Source organism: Sphaeramia orbicularis, chromosome 14 (assembly GCF_902148855.1).
Source record: "Sphaeramia orbicularis chromosome 14, fSphaOr1.1, whole genome shotgun sequence".
In the NCBI taxonomy this organism is placed as follows: domain Eukaryota; kingdom Metazoa; phylum Chordata; class Actinopteri; order Kurtiformes; family Apogonidae; genus Sphaeramia; species Sphaeramia orbicularis.
Genome location: NC_043970.1, coordinates 42,097,019 through 42,122,640, shown reverse-complemented (window position 1 = coordinate 42,122,640; position 25,622 = coordinate 42,097,019). Strand labels below are relative to the sequence as shown.

The 25,622-nt window shown below is 36.4% G+C and overlaps 1 protein-coding gene across 25 annotated transcripts in view; it reads left to right on the top strand.

Moving 5' to 3' along the window:
* Window positions 1-2,136: 2,136 nt before the first annotated feature.
* The window catches only part of picalma (phosphatidylinositol binding clathrin assembly protein a), a 60,112-nt gene continuing 36,626 nt past the window's right edge, over window positions 2,137-25,622 (top strand). For 20 of the 25 annotated variants that reach the window (XM_030153760.1, XM_030153759.1, XM_030153757.1 and 17 more), the window contains exon 1: window positions 2,569-2,698. In XM_030153760.1, the coding sequence (XP_030009620.1) occupies window positions 2,569-2,698 (130 nt within the window). Of the gene's footprint in view, window positions 2,251-2,453; window positions 2,699-25,622 lie in introns of those variants that run through there. The other 5 variants (XM_030153765.1, XM_030153766.1, XM_030153763.1 and 2 more) reach the window with 1 other exon arrangement.

Sequence of the window (25,622 nt, the reverse complement as noted above, 5' to 3'; positions counted from 1 at the left end):
CTATCTATCTATCTATCTATCTATCTATCTATCTCTCTCTCTCTCTCTCTCTCTCTCTCTCTCTCTCTCTCTCTCTCTCTCTCTCTCTCTCTCTCTCTCTCTCTCTCTCTCTCTCTCTCTCTCTCTCTCTCTCTCTCTCTCTCACAGGTGTCAAACATGCAGCCCGGGGGCCAAATCCGGCCCGCCAAAGGGTCCAATCCGGCCCGTAAGATGAATTAGTGAAATGCAAAAATTACACTGTAGATATTAACAATCAATGGTGTAAAAATCATTTTAATTCATTTCCACATACAGACCAATTAGATCTCAGTTGGGTCAGATCAGTAAAATAGTGTTATCATAACCTATAAATAATGACAACTGCAGATTTTATCTTTGTTTTAGTGAAAAAAAAGTAAAATTACATGAAAATGTTTACATTAACAAACTATCCTTTTACAAAAAATGTGAATAACCTGAACAAATATGAACAAAGGGAAATGTCTTAAGAAAAGTAAATGCCATTTTACCAATATTATACCTGGTACTATATGTTTTGTGTATTTGTAATTGTAATGTAAGTTGTAACGTACATGTGTAAATGATAAACTGATAAACTGAGGCATAATATTGGTAAAATTGCACTTGTTTTTCTGAAGACATTTCGAGTTGTTCATGTTATTAGAATTTTTAACCCTTTCATGCATAATGGTCACTTGAGTGGACAGTTGTTCTACTGCTGTTCTCTTGTATATTCATGGGTTTTGTTGTTTTAGTTCCATATCAGCCGACATAGCGGACGCTCAGGCACCATCCCATACACTGTAATTCATACAGTTACTGTAACTTTGCTGTTCTCAATAAACCTGATCTGTGGCAACATGTTTGAGTGTAAATCTTTTGCTTGTTATTGTTATTAGACTGTAAAAAAAAATAATGTAAAATAATGTAAAAAATAATGTAAATAATGTACAAGTTTTTTGTTTTTTTTTGCATATTATCTCCATGAAGTGAGTAATGACTAATATTAGTTTATGTTAAAATGTGAGAAAACATCAGATTAGCAGCATTAAAAATGTTTTTATTTCATAGATTTTACACAGTATATCAGTAAATGCATGTTTCTTTGCTTCAAAAATGAAATGCATGGTGTCCAGCCGAGTGGACATTTTTGCAACCCCATGAAAAGTAAAATATAAAAAAAATAAAATAAAGAATAAGGAAAAGAAAAAGAAATAATAACAATAAAAATAAAATAATAATATTTTTTTTAAAAATTAAATCGCAAGGTTTTTTTCATGCTTAACCTTCATCTTACCAAGCGGGGTCATTTATGACCCCAGACGTTGTTTCATGTGTGTCATTGTGTGTTAAACTGAAACATTTATTCATGGTTTCAGGAGTTTGTTCCTTGGTGTCATCCGGTGTTTGTACTGTAAAAAGTTTTGGATCATCACATCAACTGAACTTGTTATGATGAACTGAGTGTCCGGGGTCATGGATGACCCCAACATTTTTTTCCCAAATTGGCAGTTTTTGTCTGATGACACATATGTTTTCTAACATACTTACCTGTAATAATCTATCTGTAACATGATATTCTTTTCCTTTACAGTGAAATATGGCTTTGAGAGGTAGACCTGCTCGATATACTGCTGCACAAGCATTTGTCAGATTAGTTGTTTGTTGATTGTTCCATTGACCATTTCACAATAAACATCACTACAAAATGTATTTTTATACTTTGGTTACATTGCTGCATACTAACTATTTGACTAAGTGACATATCATGACAATTTTTTTCAATTCATACTGAATTGCATCCAAAATAAGACTGGGGTCATAAAAGACCCCACTTGGTAAGTTTTGTATGTAAACTGTCATGGTAGGATGAAGGTTAAAGAGGAATAAAAACATTTGAGGAAAAAAATCTCAATTAAGGTGCTCATAATTCATGCATGAAAGGGTTAAGGAAACATTGTAGAAGTAAACATTATCATAATGTAATTTTACTTTTTTTCCACTGTTATTATTTTACTGATCTGGCCCAGTTGAGATCATATTGGGGTGAATGTGGCCCCTGAACTAAAATGAGTTTGACGCCCCTGTTCTGTCTGAATCCTGATTGTGATTTTGGGTTTTATTTTGAAGGGCTCACACCGGAAGTAGCTTCTGTTTTTATCCTGTCCGTCGAGCTACGATATGTGAGAAAGACTTGTACGGGAAGAGGAGAAGAGACCGTAGACGTGTGGGTTCGACCTAAATATCTGGGTTCGTATGTTACATTGGCGAATTATGGCTAGTTGTTGTCGTGGATTCAGCCGGTGTTTTAATTCAAACCGGCGACGGTGAATTTCTCTGTCAGTAGTTAGCATGTTAGCTAACCTAAGCTAGCCTCCTAGTGAAGTGGACCGCCTGCCTGCCTTCCGTCGTCTCATTCTGTGTCTCTTGTCTGTCTCTTGTCTTGTCTCTAGTGTTCTCAGGTGGCACCGAGCCTTTCCGGACTGACACCGACCACAAAACCGAGGCTATTTCTTTGGATCTGATACACTTTCTGTAACGGTGTCCGTCTATCTGAGCCGATAAAAGATGTCTGGACAGAGCATTACGGACCGGATAACCGCTGCTCAACACAGTGTCACCGGGTCTGCGATTTCCAAAACTGTGTGTAAGGCGACCACGCATGAAGTAATGGGGCCAAAAAAGAAACATCTGGATTGTGAGTAGACCATTTCAGCCTGGGTCCTTTTCTGCTGTGTGTCTGTTTTTTGTCTGTGCTGTGGTTTAAAGGTCTGTCTGGATGTGCATGGTTGTGTCTGAGGCCTGCAGATACAGTTCCCATTAGCTGAGCCCTGATAGCCTCCAGATGAAAACAATACACGCGTTTATATGGGACACAAATCCCCTCTGTATGGCTTATATTACATCTACGTTTGTGGTTTTCATATCTAACACACCTTTTTTTGCTGAAAATGGTCACGATCTTAGCAGCTTGGGGCGTTTTAATATCAGGTCCCAGTGAATCTTTAACTTGTCTTGTAATGATTAACTACATTATTCCTCCAGATACACATAGCCTCATGGGTTTAACTAGAATAAAACACTATGGTGGCTTTGAAAGAGGCACTAAAAGCCACAGACTGACGCCACATTCTATTATTATTAACAAAGCTGGAAATAAAGGGATTTGTTCGCATTTAAGATGTTGATTTTAAAGCTTTTAAATGAATATTCTCAGGCTAAATTGTTGTTGTATGCCGATTCAGCATGTTTTCTTCTGCAAGAGTTTGTATTTAGTCCGTCAGAACCTGCCTGATTTATTTGATTTATATGATGAGAAAGTTTAGTGAACTAACCTAAAACTTCCTCTGATGTTAAACTGAAAAGAAATGTAGATAGATAGATAGATAGATAGATAGATAGATAGATAGATAGATAGATGTACTAATTTATCCCAAACTGGGAAATTATATATATAAAACAATATGAAATAATATAATATAATAACTCTCAAGTTTAATCTGAGCTTTTATGAAGATGTATATGATCCATAAACTAACTATAAGAAAATACTTGATTGTCACTGAAAAAATGCAAAATACAGAGGATAGTATTACAATAAATGGAGATAAATTATTTAATAAAAGGTTAAATGGAGAGAAAAATTAATTTGGAAACTGACACAAAAGTCACGCTCGGTCTTTATGGGTTAAAAGAGGCACTAAAACCCACAGACTGACGCCAGACTCTGTTATTAACAAAGCTGGAAATAAAGAGATTTGCACTCATTTAAGATGATAGATAGATAGATAGATAGATAGATAGATAGATAGATAGATAGATAGATAGATGTACTTTATTTGTCTTAAACTGGGAAATTACATATATATATATATATATATATATATATATATATATATATATAATAACCCTCAAGTTTAGTCTGAGGTGTTATGAAGATGTATATAAGTTAATTAAATATAAGAAAATACTTGATTTTCGCTGAAAAAAATGCAAAATACAGAGATTAGTATTACAATAAATGGTGATGAATTATATAGTAAAAGGTTAAATGGTTAAAAAATTAATTTGGGAACTGACAAAAAAGTCACACTCCATCTTTAGGAGTTAAAAGAGGCACTAAAACTCACAGACTGACGCCAGAGTCTGTTATTATTCACAAAGTTGGAAATAAAGAGATATGTGCTCAGTTTAAGATGTTGATTTTAAAGCTTTTAAATGAATATTCTCAGCCTGAATCTTTGTTACATGCAAATTCAGCATGTGTTTTGCAGCTAAATTAATTCTGCAAGAGTTTTTATTTAGTCTGTCTGTTTTTATTTAGTCTGTCAGAACCTTTCTGAGTTATTTGATTCATATGATGAGAAAGTTTAGTGAACTAACCTAAAAGTTCCTCTGATGTTAAACTGAAGAGAAATGTAGATAGATAGATGTACTTTATTTATCCCAAACTGTGAAATTCCAGTGTAGCAGCAGCACGACACACATTTAATAACAATATAAAACCACAGCAGACATGAGTAAAGAGAGATATAACGTAAGAGCAAACACTATGCACTGCACACTATAAATTAGAAGTTTAAAAAGATCTGGTTAGAGTCTGTCTAATAACTATAATGTGCTGAAATAGAACTGTTAGGTGCAAAACAAGTTGAAAAACAGGTTGAAACATTCCAGCCAGAAATGTGCAGAGTGACATTTAAGTGGTACAACGTAAAACCACAGTTGCTGTTCAGTGACCTGTAACGTTTTAACTAAATGACACAAATCAGTTTATTTTATATTTCTGTATAGGTTTTAACAAGTACTTTAACCCATAAAGACCCAAACATCCACTGGCGACCAAAATCATCTACTGATATAAACTGTTGATCCACTAATCCTATCAATCCATGTAAATAATTAGTGTAAAATACAGTTATTCATCATTTCATCAGATGAATGGGTCATCAGATATGACCCATTTGGGTGCTCAGAGGCTCCGTAGTTACCGTGGAAACACTGTCATCTTCTACAACATTGATTCACCAGTAAAACCCATGGAGTTGGATCAATGACAGTGGATGGACACACTGGGTTTATGTTCAGTTAATGACAGATTTGCTTAAAAAGTCAGTTTTTTTTCCAGTTCTCTCTGTTTCAGATATAATAACCCTCAAGTTTAATCTGAGTTTTTATGAACATCTCCATGATCAGTGAATTAAATATGAGAAAATACTTGATTTTCACTGAAAAATGCAAAATACAGGGGATAATATTACAATAAATGGTGATGAATTATATAATAAAAGGTTAAATGGAGAGAAAAATTAATTTGGGAACTGACACCAAAGTCACACTAGGTCTTTATGGGTTAAAAGAGGCACTAAAACCCAGAGGTCCACAGAGATTCACCAGTAAAACCCCTGGAGTTGGATCAATGACAGTGGATGGACACACTGGGTTTGTGTTCAGTTAAGGATACAGTTTACTCATAGTCTTTTTTTTTCCCTCAGTTTTCTCTATTCCTTTGGATTTACTCTGAGTTTTCATAAACATCTAAATTAAAAATAGGAAAATTCATTATTCACAGTGGAAAATGTAAAATTCAGAGGATAATATCTTAATAAATGGTGATGACTCCCTTAAGGAAAGTTAGATATAGAGAAAAATTAATTTGGGAACTGACACAAAAGTACAAAAGAGTTCACTTTATTATGTGAAATTTACAAAAACTTGCTCATTCATGTAGCCGCTGAAAAAGAGCGTCTATTTTTGAGGGTTTACACTAAAATGGGTAACATGCTGTTCCTGTTCAACTCTTGTTCTAAATGGACATTGGTATTTTAGAGAACATGTTTATCTACAAGACTGACCATATTTATAGCAAAATATTGATTTCCTTATGAATTACAACCAAAACACTCAGTTATGTAGTCACAGGCCTAACAGTCGACATTTAATGGAGGACTTAAATACTGAATAAAAATTCACAAATCCTTGATCACTTTCATAAAAGTAAAGATAACAGTAACAAAAATACTTTGGTCATAATGTTGATAAAATAATGAACAATATACAGTAACAAAGCATCAGTCTTATAACTCTGCTTCATGTTTCAGACATTTATCTGACAGCATTACTGATCATTTCAAATGTTTATCATACAGCAAGTGATTGGCTCACACAGTTTGTGAATTTGTTCATGTTCAGTCTCATGATTTTAACCTTATAAACATCTGCATTTCTGCAGCACAGTCTTGAACTCAGCCCTTGTTAACTTCAGTCAACTGGTTCTGGTTGAGGAGGATGGTGCTGGTGTCTCAACTTCAGTGAACACAGACTGAATGTTTACTGGTTCAGTGTTTTTAACAGGAGGAAAACCATTAGCATTAGCACATGTTCACTTTCCCTTGATCTGACCCACAAAGCTAAGCTACATCTCCATGATAACATTAAAGAGCTCATATTTATCCAAACCCACTTTTATTAGTATGTGGTTCATTTATTTGTGTATTTGGACCCTAATAGTTCATACAGTTTGAATTTGAACCCTCCAGGTGCTGCAAAACTGTCCTTATATTCATTTGGGCAAAAATCCAGTGGATTTCTACAACCTGTTTTTATTCCTTCTTAATTTGTTGCTTGCGTCACAACATTTGCACATATGTGGTCCAGACTCCAGACGAACATTTCTCCAGTTCGACATAAATGTTTGTCAGCAACAGCGGTTGTAGTCCATACTGAACATATGTCCAAATTTGGAGCCCATTACCTCAAATGTTCAGTTGTAGGTTGAATGGGACAGAGCAGCACAGCCAATAACCTGGTGGGGGCGGGGCCTGAAGTGGCTCATGTGCATTTAAAGGGCCAGCGCTCCAAACCACCTTTCTGGTGTCATTACTCAGAAATAGGGTTGAAGATGGACCTGTGGAGTTGAATTAATGAAGAATTCAGACCCAAGCAGAGGATTTACAGTTTATGTAGACCACAGGGAAATGTTGGAAAAAGGAACAATTCTATTGAAAAAAAAAAGAGCAAAATTTCACTCTTTTAAAGTAATTTACATCTACAAAATCCAGAACAAGCTAATGCTACCTTCACTCTTTACTTTGTTTTTTAATACTTTAGGAACATATTTTACTCACTGTCTAATCTAGCTATAGATTTATGTGAAGTCCACTCTATTTTCCTCTCAAGATTAATAATGCACCTCACAACTACTTGCTATAAACGTATACATTTCCAGCAAATCACTATGAGTAACCACCATACATTGATTTTGTGGACACTTGTAATTATGTTGCCTCCTTCTGCTGTAATTCTACCCATTTTTTCCACCATCTCTGTGTCAAGTAAAGTCAAACTCACATGTCTTTATTCTCCTACTTCCCATAGGAGTCAGCCCAAGGATTAGTATGTGATGTCACTGTCATGTGGAAGTGCTTCAGCTATGGGACACACGTATACATGGATGCATGGTGGTGTCATCACATACTCATCCTTTGTTTTAATTGATAAAGCTCCACTGTGCTCTGAGCTTCAGAAATTCTTGTGTGGATGCTACCCCGCTACTTGATCCTTCAATGGAGATTTAGGTCTAAAAACCTGTTTTAATTCAACAAACAGTGACTTTACGACCACTCAAAGAGAAATGTAGGCGAACTTGTAACATCAGACATTTGTAGTAACGTCATTTCTCAACAGTGCAGCAGGTAGCAAGATCAGGACGTTTAATTTGGGCTAACAGCTGCTTGACTATTAATATCCAACAGTTAGGGGGTCCTGACATAAATTGCTTGGAGTGATATATATTATATATATTTATAATATTGGTAAAATAGAGCCATCTTAGTCTTTACTGTGATGTTTTCTCAACTGAAGTGAGAATTACACACATTGTATTTATGTTCAAACCAAGGTTATTATCATTAACAAAAACTAACGAAATGACGAAAACTAGAATTGAAAAAATGTTTTCGTTAACTGAAATAAATAAAAACTATAATTAAAAGAAAAAACAATAGCTAACTGAAACTGAATTGTGTGCTTACAAAACTAACTAAAACGTATAAAAATTATGGATAAAATTCCCTTCATTTTCGTCTTTGTCAGTGTCGTATTGATACGAAATCAATTTATTTCACTCAAGCAACGGTCCGTCATTACTCATCACTTGTTGTTTAGAGTCGTCTTCTTGTCCCCACTCTGCCTGGAAACATAGAGATTAAAGTTGGGAGAATGCAGCAGAGTCCTGTATGGGATTTATTTGAATATGACAGCGAGGAAGATAAGAGATATGACAAAACTAAAACTGAAACTAAACTAAAACTAAGCATTTAGAAAAAAATTAAAACTAATAAAAACTAGAAACCCTGCTCTAAAAATGAATTCAAACTAACTGAATTAGAGAAAAAAAAGTCAAAACTAAATAAAACTCAACTATAATGAAAAATCCAAAACTATTATAACCTTGGTTCCAGCTTTGTTTTCTACATTGAGGCCATATATCAGCTGTGTTCTGGCCTTTAGTAGCGATGCATATTTACTCTTATTTCAGGAAGTGGTTGTGGCTTTGAGGACTTTGACACCCAGCTTTATCAGGAGCACTAAAACACATTACTTTCCACCTTTGTTACAACATGTCCTGTTTTCAGAACAAGGATATTTTAGTTACCCAGTTTCTATCAATGAACACATCTGTATAACAAGATGAACTGTGAGATTCAGTGTCGTGCTGAATGTGGAGGAAGTTGACAAGTGTTTTGTTGATGGAGCCTTTTGCACTTTGTGACCTGTGGGTTATGTTGGAGTCTCTATCTCGTCCCAGACTTCCATGGCTTCCAAGTCAAACACATCAGCTGGAATTATCAGTAATGGCTTTGTGTTTGAATACCGTTCTCATGTGGCTTATGACCTGTGATCGTAACAGTGTTTCTGAGCCTTTCTGTGGAAATTAAATGTTACTTTAGGTTATTTAAAGTTTATTTTCTGAAAACTGATTTGTAAGGAAAGCCTGTTTGTTGCTGTAAAGAGAAATGGTTTCTAGGTGTTTGAGTATTTGGACTATAACACTTAAGGAAATGGTTTTTCATGTTCGTATTTACTGCTCTGACACACTAGCTATAGTGTCACAGATTTCTTTTTCCTTGGTCAATGAGAACCAAGGTTATTATCGTTAACGAAAACTAACGAAATGATGAAAACTAGAATTGAAAAAACATTTTCCTTAACTGAAATAAATAAAAACAATAATTGAAAGAAAAAAAGATAACTAACTGAAACTGTATTGAGTGCTTACAAAACTAACTAAAACCTGTACAAATTATGGATAAAATTCCCTTGGTTTTCATCTTTGTCAATGTTGGATTGATATGAAATTGATTTATTTCGCTCAAACAATTTTAGCTAGCGACACCGTATGGTACTTCACGGTCCATCACTATTCGTCACTGTTTTTTTTTTTTTTTTTTTTCCCAATTCAAAAAACTATATTTGTTCCAGGGGCGATAAGATAACCAGCATGACTGTACAACACTTTTATAAAACCCAGGAAATAAAAGACAAGTGGTTCCAGGCACAACAAACCCCACCCCTCACACATATTGTAACTTATTTTGGCATCGATCCAGCTGATGTCATCATGTCTATGCATGTGCTGATGTCACCATATCAATTGCCTCTATATATGTGCCAAGTTTGAAGTAAATTGAAACAAAATTGATGTTTTTATAGACATTTAAAATCTCACCCATTATAAGTAAATGGAAAAAAAAAAAGACTTAAAAAATTCATCCAAATTTTGAACTTTGACCTACGTCACTTGTTGTTTAGAGTCGTCTTCTCATCCCCACTCTACCCGGAAACATGGAGACTAAAGTTGGGAGAAAGCAGCAGAGTCCTGTATGGGATTTATTACAATATGACGCCGAAGAAGATGAAAGAAATGAAAAAACTAAAAATAAACTAAAACTAAGCACTTAGAAAAAACAAAAACTAATAAAAACTAGAAAACCTGCTCTAAAAACTAACTGAACTATAGAAAAAGAAGTCAAAACTAAACTATATGGAAAAATCCCAAACTATTAGAATGTTGATGAGAACGACTTCTTTTTTCTTCAGTGTTTTGTGAAATGTATTTAAAGTCCAGGCTTGGCAGAGATAGCTGATAACTCTCTTTTTAGACTTTTTGTTTTGTTTTGTTTTTGAATTGATCACTTCAAAAAGAAATGACAACTTGATCTCCAGGCCATTTGAAAGAGCAGACCAGTCATGGCATCTTGCCCTTACAGATTTCATAAGGTCGAATTTGAAGTCATCCATTTTCATCAGTTTCCTTACACGTGTTTGCTCTTTGGCCCAAAGTATTATCTATGTCAATTTGCAGCCCTGCAGGTATTTTCATAGCTGCATTACTCATCTTTACAACAATTCTTTTTCTGTTCCATTCAGCTGGTTCTTTTTTCTTCAGGCATGGACTGTCTTAGATTCTGGCCTACTTCACTTCGCCTCACAAGTGAAATAAGATACAGCAGTTTTGGTCCACAAACGTCAAACACAGCAGTGCACCCACAATGCAAATTGGCCGTTGAAGTTTTAATCTAAATAGAATCCACTGGTCAGCCTGCCAGATATGAGCTACAGATCAACATCCCTGCATACACAAGATATATTTCTATTTGCATATTTCCACAGCTTTGAATGATGGCAGAATCCAGTCATGATGTTAATGACGTCTCCTTATGCATCATCCTCTGAGTGAAAATAAACCATCAGAAAAGTGGCTCATTTTACCCCTGACAATTCCATAAGACTCTGTAGATCAGTGGTTTCCAACCTTTTTTGGCTCATGACCCCATTTTAACATCACAAGTTTCTGGCAACCCCAGACACTCAAAACGGAGACATTTTTACCTCCGCCAAGGAGGTTATGTTTTTGCCAGGGTTTGTTTGTTTGTCTGTCTGTCTGTTTGTTTGTTTGTCTGTCCGTTAGTGTGCAACATAATTCAAAAAGTTATGGACAGATTTGGATGAAATTTTCAGGGTTTGTTGGAAATGGGATAAGGAAGAAATGATTAAATTTTGGTGGTGATCGGGGGTGGGGGGGCCACTGATCGTTAGTGTGCAACATAACTCAAGAAGTTATGGACAGATTTGGATGAAATTTTCAGGGTTTGTTGGAAATGGGATGAGGAAGAAATGATTAAATTTTGGTGGTGATCGGGGGTGGGGGGGCCCACGGGGGGGGGGGGGGGGGGGGGGGCACTGATCGTTAGTGTGCAACATAACTCAAAAAGTTATGGACAGATTTGGATGAAATTTTCAGGGTTTGTTGGAAATGGGATAAGGAAGAAATTATTACATTTTGGTGGTGATCGGGGGTGGGGGGGCCCACGGGGGGGGCCACTGATTAGCCTTGGCGGAGGTCTGCGCTCTCCGAGTGCTTCTAGTTTTTAACTAAAATTAATTTGTTTTTGATCATGTAATAGTTTGCTATACTATGTTGCAAATAAAGGTTAATTTTAGACACATTTAGTCTATATAATGTATATTCTTATGGCCAGGTGTAGATCACAACACAAAGGTAGAATGTGATTTTCTTTGGTCAGGACATGTTCAGTCAGTCCATCTTGGATTTACAAGGCTGACAAATTAATACTGAACAAACAGTAACTCAAACTATGAATTATGAAAGAGCTGCAGCATCTGAAACTGACCACAATGAACATTTGACAGATAAACAGTACCACAGTGCTTCAGTTTCAGACTCACAGTTTGTCTTTTATGGATTATGATTGTCTCTCTCTCAACTCACCATATATTTTTTATTAGTAATTTTTTTTTTTTTTTTTTTTTTTTTTATAAATTACTAGAAATTTCAGGTGACTCCATTTGAATTCCAGGTGACCCCAAGGTTGAAAAACACTGCTGTAGATGTTTGTGCAGATCATATTGTCATTGACTTTCTCTTTATTACACCAACTTGAGCTTCAGGTAACCTTGGCTGAATGTTAGAAAAATGCAAAACTTAAATAACTTGAAATACAGTCCTGTAATACACTCACATCAGCTTACATTATGGGTCTCCATAATCAGGACATGGGAGTCATGTGACGTCTGGAGAGGGTAATGCAACACTGTCTCAACATAAAACATGGTCTACTCTTTTTCCACTGTAGTTGGAAAATAAAAGAATGACACCATGTCATCTTCTTATGCAAGGACATATTGTATTGCACTTGTTATATTGAGGCTAGGGAATTACCAGTGTAATTTTACAAATACATGAGTGTAACTATGTCCAATTCACTCACCATGAGGAAAAAAATTCTCTAATCAATTACTAAATTATTAATACTTTTTAGATCCTTACATTTATGTACGTAATACCTTCAATGACTTAGAGAGCCCTATAATAGTATCGAAGTCACATTATGGCAATTGCTATATCCAGTCTATGGAGCTGAAATTAAGTGTGTCACAGTACACCATTATGAAGTACACCATTATGAAGTAAGTTTAAGTACAGACCCCAACAAATAATATTATTTATTGAAACTGACTTGGAAAATGTACTATATTTACAATCATGACTCGTATCTCAATCCAGGCTGACACTATAAATGAGAGGCTTTTCTTAATGCTTTGCCTGATAAAAATAAAAATAAAGAATAAAAGAAAAAATACAGTATTTGTCACAGTAATCACAATATTTAGAGCTGAAGCGATAAATGATTACTCGTCCATCCATCCATCCATCGTCTTTTGCTTATTCGGGACCGGGTCTCAGAGGTAACAGTCTAAGATTAGTCTAAGAGTCTGATTACTTATTAACTGTTAAATTGATCAGCAACTATTTGTTCACCAGTGTTAAGCTGAAGTAATTCTTTCTCAAGAAAATTTGAAAATTATGATTCCTGCTTCTTAAATATGGATTTTATTCTGGTTTTGTTTCTTGTTTGATTGTAAACTTTGCATTGTGAACCAAACAAGACATGTAAAGATGTCAACATGTCAAACATGTCAAGCTTTAGACAACACTTTTTTTTTTGTCATTTCTTGACATTTTTCAGACTTTACAATAAATTGATGAATCAAGAAAACAATTTACAATCAAAAATAATTAGTTGAAGCTGTAACATTATTATACATTTTTTAGCATATCATTCAGCTGTAGTTGGGTTATTGTAGATCATGAAATGTGATGCACCACACTGCTGTCCTCTACTTCTATTAACAGGTTCGATACCATCAGTGTATGACTTATGGCAGGCAGTCCCCAGGCAGAGTATGAATCTGCTTCCATTTGCCTCCTATTTTTAGGATCAGCTTTAACTAGGGGTGCCGTTTTTCTAACATGTGGCCTTTGGAGCAACCGCAGCTCTCCACTGATGGTTTGTGTGCGGTGGACGGGCCTTGGCCCAGTGACCTTCCTGAGTCCAGACGCTGAAGTGATGTGTGGCTCCTCGCGGTTGTTGCAGAGCCGAAGCTTTAGCTCAAGTTAATCTAGAGACACTTGGGCTGGCAGGAGTCTCACTTAGGTTTGAGGTATTTAAAGAGGCCTGGAGGGTGCTCTTATGTTTGGACTTTCCTCACTGTCCAGATATAGCCCTGGTGTGTCTCGCTGCTATCCTGTTCTCCTGTCTGGATTGCAGGTGAGATATAGCCCTCTGTGCCGTCTCTGTTGAGTTTGACGTCTACATTCTTTAACACTAGCATGTTAGATAAACCCAGTCTCACAACTTTAAAGAGACTGCAGACAGGAAAGTAAAGGCAGAACTAATCACCCTGCTCTGCCAACCTTGGCTTATTTACTTGCATGTTTGTTCAAAGTAAGTGTGAAATGACTTCTGGGGAAAAAATGCACCAAGTAAATTTAGTGCAGTTACACTCCAATAAAGTGAATGAAAGTACTGGTGTTGAAAGATGTACCAGTAGTTCCACAGTTCCACAAAGTCTGGTATTTCCTCCACTAAGGCTCTCTCAAATGTTCGGAGTACAGGTGCGTGGCAGGGAATTTTTTTTTTAATCCAAAGTAATTACCTGCTGCTGTTAAACTGTTCAAAGGTCTCTCATGTGGTAATAAATATGTGAAGTCAGCATTGTCTGCAGACCTTTGCCTCTGACATTACCATCTTAAGAAAGACGAAATCCTATCAGGATATTTTGGACACGTATCTCAAGGTGTCCTTAGGTCCATAATGAATAATGTTGAAGCCATATGTTTAGAGTATGGGGCTCGCATCAAGTGTAGCAACTGTGAGGCTGCATTTTACACTCATGTTTGACATTCTTTCACAAATACCCACAAACAAATAGAATTATATTGAACGATTTAATTGAAAAAAAAAAAAGTTCAGCATGTTCTTCTGTTAATAATAGTTGAATTGTCGTTTTCCCCTCCATTGTCATTGACAAATTTAGTATCTCAAAACATACAATTATTTTTGATTTGTGATAATTTATCAACTCATATACATCCCACTTCCCTTAAAGTCTGCCTTCAGTATTTGTGGAGTGTTGGCTACAGATCTGCAAAGCTGCATAATAGATTTGGATATTTGGTGATCATAGGGAAATTTTTCCTTTCATTCTGATTGTGAAAAAAAAATACACTGTCAGACTTTGCACAGTGGAAACCACACATTATAATGAATGAACATTGAATAATACTTGTTTTTGAGTGGAAAGTGGTGTTAAAATAAAAGCAGCAGGTCTGTTTATTCAAGGGAACACTAACATTGAGTTAAACTGAATCAGATTGTTTTGTTCTCTGTTGAACATGCACTGTCTACATTTTTGGGGAAAGCTTTTAGGCAAATGAGAAGTAGAAAAAGGAATACAAGAACACAATATCCTCTTTGAATGGTGATCAGGTGATACACATGAATGTCTTCCTCTAATTCACACCTGCTTATTTTGGTGTGGCAGCAGCTTTTACAGTAATGTCATATGTAAAGCAGATTTGTTTTCCTGGATTTTTCACTGAAGTCTGTATTTGTGCCCGGAGCTTTCATACAGGTTTTTGCTTTCGGTAAGACATTTGCACCACTTCCTCCCTCTGGTAGCAGCCGCCAAGTAAACACTGTGCTACTCTGCTGATCTGTGTTTGGGTAGCATGTATATTTGGTATGCAAATAGCTTCTCTTATTATGTCATGGGCTTGCTAATGATCGAGACTGTTACACAAACAGGTGCAATGTTGAAACTCCAAATGACATGTTTTTATGGTTAACATTTCCATACATTGACTGGGTGAACCTACATTTGCAAAGTCTCCACATTAGAAGCAGACATGTTAACAAAGCGTCCTCTCTCCACTCATTTGCACACTGTTTGCCACACTTTGTAGACTATGAGGTTATTGAGTGAGGCCCTTATGTTCCACTCTGTGTTTCACCCACACCCTTGGCTTTCACTTAAATCTGTATGGAAGGAAACTCTGGAGCTTTGAATGTTCTCATTCATGTCTCACCTGTTTTGATTTTGACGGCTGGATTGTGGTTTTGGTTTTCGTCTGGTTCTCTGCTGACACCATCTAACTCTTGACCGCTGGAATTGTAGAAAGTGTGAGGCAGGTTGTGGTCAGATGTTGTTCTCCGACACCTGATATTGGACACAAAGTGGAATGGTTTGATAAATTATTAAGAGACTCGAGCAGATGTGTTGTTCCATAGAAAAGGATTTTGAGGCTTTAGAGTTTTTGAATGAGCCAATGATATATCACTCAAAGAAAAGAAAAACTGGTTTATTCTAGTTGTTTTCATTAGACTCATACTGTTACTTCATTATTGGGCTGGTACTTGGAAGTAAAAAGTCTGTGCCAATCTCAGCCTGTTAAAATCACCTGACTTTTGTATCTTGTTTTCTTTTTTTTTTTTTTTTTTTATGTGCTACTAGAACATCAAGTTACATCTAGGTTAAAGACCCACCTGTTCTCAGCTGCATTTGAATAGAGTTTTTATTCATCAGTTCAAATCTGCACTGTTTCTATTAAGCTTAAAGTTTTTATCTGTTTCATTTATTCGTCTAGGGTTTTTTTCTCACGCCTATATTTTTTATTGTGTCCCTGCTGTAATGCTTTTAATGTTTCATGTAAAGCACTTTGAATTGTCTTGTACATGAAATGTGCTATAGAAATAAACCTGCCTTGCCTTACACATCAGTGGAGATCGATGTAAGTTCTAGTCACAGTATGTAAGAAATCAAATGCTGCTGTATAATTATTAAACATTCAACTTGCTGAGATCTCAGTGTTACTGGTAGCTCTTAATAGAGGTAGAGGCGGTGTCTGTTTTTCCTCTTGCATTTGCATTGACTGGAAGCACAGCCCTGTCTTATGTCATCAGAGCTATAACTACACACTTGCTACCATACATTTCCACCTTTGCCCCCTCCCAGAGGCCTTACCCCAGAGCTTCACCCTCCTGGCGCAAAGTACAGCACTGCACAATAAGCATGTGACTGCCGTGGCATCAAGTGACAGCCCTTAAAAAAGGGTGCTGACACCCTGCCTGTCCACCAGCTGAGCTGAATGGAGTCCACTGTGGCTCCGAGGCCTGGACGATTCAGTAGCACAAGCCAAAGCAGTACCCACGAAGTGAGGCTACATGACATGATGTGACCAAAATCTCATACTCTGATAATTTTGAATTATGTACTTGACAAATAAAACATCATATTTGATTATGTTTCTCTTACATAGAACATTTGTGCAACGTTTTTTTTTTTGTTTTTGATCAATTTTTTTTTTTGTTTATTTTCATTGTGCGTCTCCAGAAGTACAATACAAAAAAAAGAAAGAAATTCACATTTTATGATATAAGATTTTGTGACACACAAAGTATAAACCCCACCCCCACAGAACTAATGGCAACCGTCATACCAACCTAACCTGGATCTCAAAATACAAAAACTACTAATAAAAACAAATACATGTATATAGATGAAATAGAATATAATTTACAGATATTAACAGATAGGTGATCAGGATAGTCATAGATAATTATGTTGCAGTTGTATAACTTTTAATTCAACAAAATATACATTGATCAGAATTGGCTTTGTTTGTCAACTATGTAAAGGCATAAATGGAATTTTTTTACCAGTATTAGTTGTGTCTCTGGTATAGGTACAAAAAGTAATATACGGGAAATTCTATATGCATAAAAATAGAGGTATATACAATCATAGTGCAAGCATGAAACATGACAATGGTATTTGTGCAACTGTGGACAACAGAGAGAATATTAACGTGATGTATAGAAATAAATAAGAGCAGTAAGTGTAGATACATACAAAATAAATATAACGCTAAATTGAGTATATATGTTCACAAGAATGTAAACACATAAATGGAATTCTTTGCCAGTATTGGTTGTCCTTCTGGTATAGGTACAGAAAGTCAAAAAAAAAAAAAGGGAAAATGAGGAAAACTCTATATACATTAAAAAAATAGAGGTGCATACAATCATAGTGCAAGCATGGAACATGAAAATAACTTTTGTGCAATTGTGGACAACAGAGTGTTAATATGATGTAAATAAATGGATCAGAACAATAACTGTAGATGCAAACAAAATGAATATAACACTGAACTGAATATATATGAATATGGTCAAAAGTAACCCTTGCCCTCAACTGTACCTTTGTGGATCCAATCATTCTCCATACTGTTTGATCCTTCCTTAGATATGAAATAAATTAGTTATTACTTAGAGTCTAAAAGGACCAGCTTGCAAAAAACATTTTCTTTTCTGTGCCAGACTTTTCACACTCAAGCTACATTCATGTGACAGGAGTAGCTTGTCCTTTAGCTACAGTATTAGCTCCTCATTTTGTCTCAGCTGGTCAGAATCTTGCTTCCCATTCTGTTCTGTTCACTCTTCATCATCTTGGTTTGTGGCCTCATCTTGTAAATTTCCTATCTGCATCTATGCTTTTGGAGGAACACAAAGTATCTTCCAAATTCTGCAAAATGCTGCAAAATTTGTGCTTTCTAACACAAATAAGTACAGAATAGGTCTTTTATTGATTATAATTGGCTAAATGGTATGAGTGATATAAATTGTAATATTGTTTTTCCTCATCATGAATCACTTTCTCCTGTAGCGAACCAGAATCTGTAACTTCATAGTGGTGTTGCCTTTGTCATCACGTGACACCTGTCTGTTACCTGACACTTAACAGCTGCCATTTCAGCAAATCTGCAGTTGGCTCTTTTTCTGTTTTGTACAGTATTCCTCCTGCCTTGGGACTTTTAATCACAGTGGAATCAGACTGTTAAAGTGGAAGCAGTCTGCTACTTCCTGTCTGCGTGTTGAACATATGGTAACCCTTCCCATCTGTAGCCTTCCCCCGTGCTTGCTCTCCTAAAATATCAGGAAGTATCGGTGTGACTTTTGTTGTGGTGTCAGCATAGTTTGTGTGCCTCGGCTCCCATCGCGTACAAAGTGACTGGATTGTAAGGGGATAGACATTTCCTGCAGCAGGAAGCACCCGTGTAGTTCCTAAAGTAAGATTCGGATTGCTGGCTAACAGGAAGTCATTACATAACCCAGCCCCTTCCCAGAGCACAGGGGAGCTGATCAGATGCTAGATTGGCTGAGATGCTTTTGATGCTCTTCCTGGCAATTATGCCACTGATTACATGACTACATGACCTCAGTGGCCATGTTTGGCCAGTGGAATGTCTTTGACGTCGCAGACATGTTGTAATCATGTTATCTTAAAATCCCTCATGGGTCCCAAACTGAAATACATCAAAGTGGCGATTGCGTGGGTGTTATCCAGACAAGGATGTAAGCTGCTTAGGGTTAACTTAAATAATGTCTTGACTTTTGCTGTAAAGTAGCTCTTTGTTGCGTCTATCAGTAATTAGAAGTCACTCAGTCCTTGTTTGGGGATTTGTATAGTGTACTTTTATCTGTAAACGCGATAAAAGCGTGGTGTGGTAGCTGGAAGCTGACTGGACGTCTGTGTTGTGGTTTCTGTTGTGGGATCCTCCTTATGTAGCCAAAGCACTGGAAACACCTATTAAATCTGACTTGCAATGTGTTTGTGTATCTTATGCCAGAACACTTTAGGCTTAAATGAAGCTTAAACATCTGGTTTTCCTCACAAGTGCAGATCAGGATCACAAGAGGATGACACTGGTTAGAAGTTTTTACAGCAGTGCTGCTATCATGTGGACAGAGTTCTGCACCACGCTGATGAATTTTTAACATCACAGCGCCTTTTCAACCCAGAGAGTAGTTTAGTCACAGGTTTTAAAAGACGTGGGTGTAGTAACACAGATGGAACAACAGCAGAGGGACATTTTTGCATTTCTGTTCTTATTTCATCTTGTTGAAATGCATCTTAATTGAAAACTCATTTTTTTTGTTTGTGAACTGCAACCGAAAGAAGAAAGCGGTGTGTTGAATTAGACTAATTTCTGTGAATCCACTGCACGGTAGCGCTGCATACCTCAGACTTCCTTTTCGCGAAAGGCTTTACTCATCACTTCCTTTCCCATGTTCTCAGTTGACCGTCAGTCAGCTCCATCTGCTAATGCAGCCATGCTCTCTGAGCTACTTTAATCCTCCACCCTGTCATGCTACCCCTTTTGGAAATCCTCCACGGGCCCAAAACCAGAGAACCCTGCATCTTATAACTAAGCCCTTGTCTGAGTCCTACCAGCTGCCTCGTTTTACTCGGACTTTCTGTTGCATGTCACGTTTTCTAGACCTTTCACTTTCTCTGTTGACATCCCTGCCAGAAATCTGTTTAGCCCATCTGAAATGATACATGAGCATTCTTTTTATAAAGAGCCGCATGGCAAGGTTAGTCTTCATCTCTGCTCGGGTCTTCATTACTGTGTGGCAAACAGATGTTACACTACATCACTGCCATATTTTAATATCAGTTTAATTTAAAGATGTGTCCCTGTGACATGTTGAAGAAGGTATCTGTTTAAGAAACTTGTGAGTTATCTGTGTGATTGTACATTTTGGTGAATCACCAACAAATATTTTATTGTTCTGAAGTGACTCTGATTACCTGTGTGAATTTGAAATGCTTAATGTTGACAGAACAGAAGTGGAAGGACATACTATATATACGTGCAAGAATTAGGCTACCTCTTTGTTTAATAGGAAATAGATACAGGCCATCTAGATGGCATTTATGCATTTGAGTATAAACTTCCTGCATGCTATATATTCCTAAATATTAAGGGTTTGCTCTCACACTCCACATCCACACCATGTTCCAGTCATTGTAGTTGAATGATAAATACAAGGCAAGAAACAACAACTACATTTGTTCTTCCTGTCACTTTGTGTTATTTTAGTTGGTTGGTCAGTGAGAAAAATGGGCAGCACCATAAATACCCAGCCCACCTTAGCTGGCAAGTCAAATGACATTCATGTTGTTATTGTTAGGGCTGCAACTAATGATAATTTTAATAATCAATTAATCTGTAGATTAAGTTAATTACTAATTGATTCATCGGATAAACACAAAAGACTAAATTCTTAAAGATAGGTATTTATTCCAAGGCAATAAAGGCTGCAGACAAGTCACTAATGATTATGTCCCTGCAATGGCTTCAGGTATAGTTAGCAAAAACTAGCCCACCACCTAGGCTTGTTATGGTTAGAGACTAGCAAGATATAGTTTTCAACCAGCTCCAGTTATAGGCTTTCAAACTAGCATTGTATGTATTAGTTCCATTCAGTGATGGGTAACGTTAGTCTAGTGGCCTGATAAATGGAGATGGATGAAAACGTTATAATTACGATGATGGTGTCTAACTAGCAAGTGGGCTAAAGTAATCATGACATGTAGGCTATCTTAAGCTAGGTTTACATTATATTCCCAGTGCCCACGGCAGCCCTGTTTGCCCAAAACGTAGTACACCATGGGATTTTGGTCATTTTTTTCGTCCATATTCATGTTTTGTTACATTAACGGCACACTACATTTTGGCCAAATGGGGCTGCTGTGGCCACCATAAACATAATATAAACCTAGCTTTAAAAATCTGACCCAGCATCCTCTGTTACATTACACAGCGTGCGGGCATGCCTCAGTACTAACGTGCTCAAGACCCAACGAATTGACTGCCAACTCTTTTAAGAATCGATTTAATTGATTCATTGTTGCAGCACTAGGTATCATTTCATACCACAAAACAGAGCAAGGAATTCCACCACTGTCTTAACAAATGATCCAAACCAAATACAGTGTAGGTGCACAAAACTGTAACGGTCAGCGTATAGAAGATAGCATAACATTAACAACAAGGGTTAACACATTTATGTACAGTTGCACTTAATATATAAAAAAACAAAGCAATAAATTCCTAAATCATTATATCATCTCTTTTCTTTTCAGATTATCAAGACCAATTTGGAACGATTTGTAGTGTTTTTCATTTTTCATAAATCTAAAATGTTCTTTGAGAACTCGTACCACACCAAGAATGACATTGAGTGCTATAAGGATTAAAACCTGATATAGATTTTTATTTCTCCCTTAAACAGTTGTTACCTATAGTTCCCTACAGGTGCAATTTACTGTTTCCCCTAAAATATTCCGTGATAATTGCCTGATTTTAAGCAACATATTGCATGGTTTTGTATTACAAGACGCTTGTTACCGGGTGTGTGTTTGATGTGTAATGCAGGCCTGTTGATTCAGGGGACTGCTAGCTGCTCAGCTTTATAAATGTACAGCTAAAATGAGCGTGCTGGACGACTGAAATGTATGCGAGCCATTTCAGCCCACAGATTGTGTGGGGGTTCTGTAAGCGTCTTGTTACAGCGCATTTATTGACATTTTATTGTGTGTGTGAATGTGCGTATGTGCGTATGTTTATTGGCTTAGTCTGCGTTTGAAAGAGAGCAGGAAGTGATGCCTTTTTGTCTTATCTGGCATTAATGGGTCTCAGGGAATTTGCTGACAGAAGACTTCAAATGCAGCACTCGCCCAGAGCTGTGTAAATGTTGTCACTGGAGATTATTGAGCCCTTCCATGATGTTTTAAGAATGGCTGCCTTCAAAGAAATGCTTGTACATTCACCGTACAATTTCACTTCTGCTGTGGTAAAAGTACGTTTTGGAGAAGTTCAAATGAGTTTCACACAGTGGTCATTTCACAAACATGGATACATTCTCCGAATACCACACTATGGTTCCACTCCGTAAGCAATGCTTAGCAGCAGAGACAGCTTTAAGAAACAAGGACGTAAACCACACGTCTGTAACCACATGCAAAGTCAACATCTTCAGTCACTCTCTTGAATAAGCAGATCTGTGGTTTCATATCACTTGATGCAGGCTTCAAAGATTTTGAGTTTTTGATAGACATGAAGAGCAAAACTAAAGAAATACAATTCAGATCGATCAAAAAACTTTGAAGTGATATGAAATCATAGATCTGCTTATTCAAGAGAGTGACGGCGTATGCTGACTTTGCATGTGGTTAGAGACTTCTTTAGTTTTGCTTTTCATGCAGAACAAACAGTTTGGTTGTAATTTTAAAGTGTGACTGAAAATAGGGATGCACAATAAACTCAAGGTCATATTGCAGTTATTATTAGGAAATAATGCAATATTCACAGAGGCTTTGTTGTTTTTGCCCAGTGTGTGATGTTGTATATTTGACCTTCAAGTTTTACTTAGCATTATTAAACTTCACACTTCCATTCAAGCTTAATTTATTTGTTTAATCATTATGAATAAATGAGAGGTATAATGTTGCATTTATTAAGTCAAGTACAATCTGTAATATCAAGAACAGTAAAGAACTCACTTTAAGAGCTATTGTTTTTGATTGTGAATGAGCCCTACTGAAGATGATTTTCTGTCACAATGGCTAGTAATAATAATAATTTTTGTCTGTCAAAACACGGATGAATGAATTCTATCGAAATTGTATTGTGCATGTCTCATATTTCTAACGAGGAAAAGTTGTATCACGATACATATAATCGTTTAATCACCCAGCAATAAGTATTCTGATTCCCAATTAAAGTAGGTGTATTTTTAAGTATGTGAAACACTTTTTGTATAGCAGCACAATATGAACTCAACAGGTGGGGATGGGGCTAGAGGAACACAGAAGTCAGAAGTGGCACCAGGACGTGCATATTTGTATCATGGATCCATTCTCGGTTTCATAACTCCTACACCCTTAGTCCCATTTAAGGATATATTAGTCTCGACTGGAATGAGTCAACTTCTGCTCATGTAAAGTGGAATTTGTCAGGTGAAAATGAAATGAAAAGTGCCATGTGTGAGACTGAATAATCTAGAAATTGATCACACTGCGTTCGGAAATAGGGCTGTGTGTTGGCAAGAATCTGGCGATACGATACAAATCACAATACTAGGATCGTAATACGATATATCACGATATATCACAATACAAAAAGTTAAAAAGGCAATTTTTTTATTGGTTTTGTTTCTTTTTTCAAAGATTATTTCCTGGAAGAATGGAATTACACCAGAAATATGCACAAATACCAAGCACATTTTTATTTGATCACAACAGGATCTAATGCTATATCACAACATTTTCCTCTGTTAAAACTTAAATTATGTTTTACAGACAGTATAGTTTAAGATCCTGTTCAAATGTTCATGTTCTATTAGTTCATAACTAACGACATAACATTATTTTTGTGCAATCCCCACAAAGGAACAAACATTATTAAATAAGAGTGTTAAATAATAATGAATAAAATATAAACAAAAAAGAAAAACAAAAAAACAAAAATGAACCTCCACAATATGTGGATTTGAATAAATACCAAAAAATATCGATATGGTACTTTTTAATATCGATACAGTATTGTGAAATGAAATATCACAATATATTGCAGAACCGATATTTTCTTACACCCCTATTCAGAAATGGGACAGAATAGGAGAAACTGGGGGAATTTAGCATCAGATAGGTTCCAGGTATCAGTTTGACCTTTATGTGAGATGATACTACTCTCATTTCAGTTCACTGATGCGTGACTGGTCCAAAGGCTTCAGTCTGATACAGTTTATTAAAGTGTCATAACCCGCCTGTCTTCAGAGCAAGGGCTGCAGGTGGACTCGTTTTGTTCTTACACGAAACAAACCTCAGCAGCATCGGTGGAGAAAGTTGGTGGCGAATCTGTACTTGCACAGCCGTGTCAGTTGCATCTGAAAAGGCTTTTGTTGTCACATGGGTGGCCTATTGTGTACGTAAAAAGCAAAAAGGCTTTTGTGTGGCTTTCAGCAAACACTGAGGATTCATAGGCCACCCATGTAAACAGGACTCAGTGGGTCGCACTACCACCTCCTACACAACAGTTAATGGCAACTATGAACTTAAGTGAAAGATTTAATCCGTTCCATTGATGTTTCGCTACAGAGTGAGACAGAAAACGAGATTTTTTTTTTTTCAGATGTGACAGTCATTAAGTTTACAGTGTATTTAGAAACCTCAGAATGAGCTCATTTAGTTGTTATTTAACATAACTTTGATTTTTATAAGCTTCCCACAGTAATCCAATGGCTCATAAAACAAAATTAAAGACTAAGGAGAATACAAATGACAAATGATGAAAAATGGGAACAGGCATGTCAGTATTTCTCTAAAACTCGGAAGATGGGAGATCATGTAAACCCAGAGAGGATCATTTATCTCTTTCCATAATAAAAAATTCACTCAAATATTTATTGACTTTGTCTGCCAAGCTCTTTTGGCATGTGATGGGTATGAATTTTGGATAACTGGGATGATTCTCAAGTGTTAGCCGCACATGATTTTCTGGAAAATGAGAAAATGAAGGCATGCCTCGGGCATCTCATCAAAATTCAGTGATATCCTGTAATTTGTACTGAGGTTGTGGAAATCAAATCACATTGTGCAGAAACATTTGTGGTTCATTGTTTGGGTTTTTCTGGTCTTTTGAATAAATTAGTTTCACAGTAGATGGATGTGTCTTTTTTTGGTTTCCTTTCTGATTCCCATAAGAACACAGCAGGCAGCCTCTCCTCCTCTTCACTGTCTGTATCTGTCTTTTTGAAGTGCTGTCATTTTCTCTAGGAATGATGCAGCTGAAGAAACCCTGAAATAACAGCCCTGCTCTAGTACTGCCTTTAAAATGCATAAAAAGCAGTTTATTATTTTTAGATTATGACTGACTATATGAAAAGTAAAAGATTAGACATAATATCATCAGCAGTCATGTGTAGACTAGTGTCATTTATTACATAATAGATAAATGTCTTAGATGCTTAATATTGCATCTCCTTGATCTGTCATTTCATTTATTTCTTTCATGGGTGTTGCATTTCATCAGCGAACATTCAATAATCATCCAGTAAACAAAAAGCACTTAATTTTTACTGGCACCTGTGATTTTGTTTTATGTTTCAATGATATGTTTTGTACATTTTAGTTATTATCTTCAACAATGTTGGTTACGTATTCTAAAATAGAAATTTTTCTGTAGTTTTCGATTAATTGGCTCTGGCTTTAACCGTTAGGCTACGTTCAGACTGCAGTCAAATGTGGCCCAAATCCGATTTTTTTTGCCCATATGTGACCTGTATCTGATCTGTTAAAAACAGTTTGAACAGCACAAATCCAACCCAGACTACTTTGATATGTGGTCA